At 33.3% G+C, this 1309-nt stretch overlaps 1 protein-coding gene across 1 annotated transcript; it reads left to right on the forward strand.

The window, feature by feature from the left end:
* Positions 1–293: 293 nt before the first annotated feature.
* Positions 294–974, forward strand: LOC129243473 (uncharacterized). The gene is made up of 2 exons (XM_054880516.1): positions 294–403; positions 582–974. Exons 1-2 carry the CDS (start codon positions 350–352, stop codon positions 909–911), a joined length of 384 nt encoding a protein of 127 aa, XP_054736491.1. The 5' UTR covers positions 294–349; the 3' UTR covers positions 912–974.
* Positions 975–1309: the final 335 nt, after the last annotated feature.

Raw genomic sequence — 1309 nt, forward strand, 5'->3', positions numbered from 1 at the left:
ATTCTTAACATATATAAGGGGAATACAAAATTTGTCTTTATTTATCTTTTTGCTATTGAGTTTCACTGTTAAAAAACATTTTTATCCTAAACGAAATAAAAAAGCATTTCCGCCAAACAATTTCATTGGCAATTAGTTTTTAAAATGGATTAATAAAAGTTTCAAATGCATTTTTTTTAGGTAGAGACATTTTATCTCTTTTCCGTTACAGATATCTGATTACGAAAGTGATTGATGAACGGCAGCTTTTGCCACTATCTACATATTTATCAAAATTATTGGGTATAAAAGCGCTCACCAGACAGAGCAGAACCATTAGTTCTACTATAACTGTTTAAAGAGTATCAACATGAAAATCGCTTTGAGTTTGTTCTGTGTGCTGGCGCTCTTCGGTGCTATTCAGGTAACTAAACCACAAACTATCTACAAATTTAAGAGTACTTCCAAGTGCGGTAAGCGCTGCCTATAATCCATATAACTTTTTGTAACCAATATGCAAACTGCAAATTCACCTATCTCTATTATTATTAATTGTAAATTTCTACACTATTATTAAATAAATATTTTTTCTGCTCCTACAGGCAGAAATGATCCGATTTCCCTATTTATTGTTTACCCTTCCTAATGCAACCACTTCGGAAGCGGTTAACAATACGGACGCGAAATCTTTGTGCCTGCAAACTTATCTGCCTTTACTTTCCGACTACTCCGCGCTCTTTACGGCTACTTCTCGTCAGTTAGTCGACTGCCTCAGTGATGGACATGAACAAACCCAGTGCGTACAAAAATACCAACGTATTTTTGCAGACATCGAAGCCAATTCCACAGCTATTTCTGAAACAATGGCTGAATGCTTGAAGGCAGATTCCACATCTACTTCCAGTTCTGATGCTGCTGTAAAGTCTAATTGATTTGTAAGATTTTAAGGAAATTACCAACAAATTCGTACTTTGTATTTTAAAATTTATGAAAATTAGAAATATGAAAAAAAAAATTTAATAGTTGCTGGTAAAAATGTTAAAAAAAATAATAATAATATTGACTAAAATGTTAGAAGTGATTTACCAAAAACTATCAGAAGATTTTGTTTCACTAGTATTTAGTTAATAAGTTTTAATTTATTACTAAATCGCAGCCGCTGTTGAGTATGTGACTATTATTTGGAAACACACAAGTTCGAATCTCCGTGTATGATAGACCAAAATGAAAGAAAAAAATGTTTCTAATCGTGGTCACGCCTTGGCAGACCACGGCAAAACGCCGAGTGTATTTCTGCCATAAAAAAGCTCCTCCTAAAAATATCTGCCAT

The sequence above is a fragment of the Anastrepha obliqua genome, chromosome 4 (genome assembly GCF_027943255.1).
Source record: "Anastrepha obliqua isolate idAnaObli1 chromosome 4, idAnaObli1_1.0, whole genome shotgun sequence".
In the NCBI taxonomy this organism is placed as follows: domain Eukaryota; kingdom Metazoa; phylum Arthropoda; class Insecta; order Diptera; family Tephritidae; genus Anastrepha; species Anastrepha obliqua.

Coding starts and splice junctions, on each gene's coding strand:
- LOC129243473 (XM_054880516.1), top strand. CDS start 350: ATGAAAATCGCTTTGAGTTTGTTCTGTGTGCTGGCGCTCTTCGGTGCT. Junction 404..581: donor CGCTCTTCGGTGCTATTCAG/GTAACTAAACCA, acceptor CTGCTCCTACAG/GCAGAAATGATCCGATTTCC.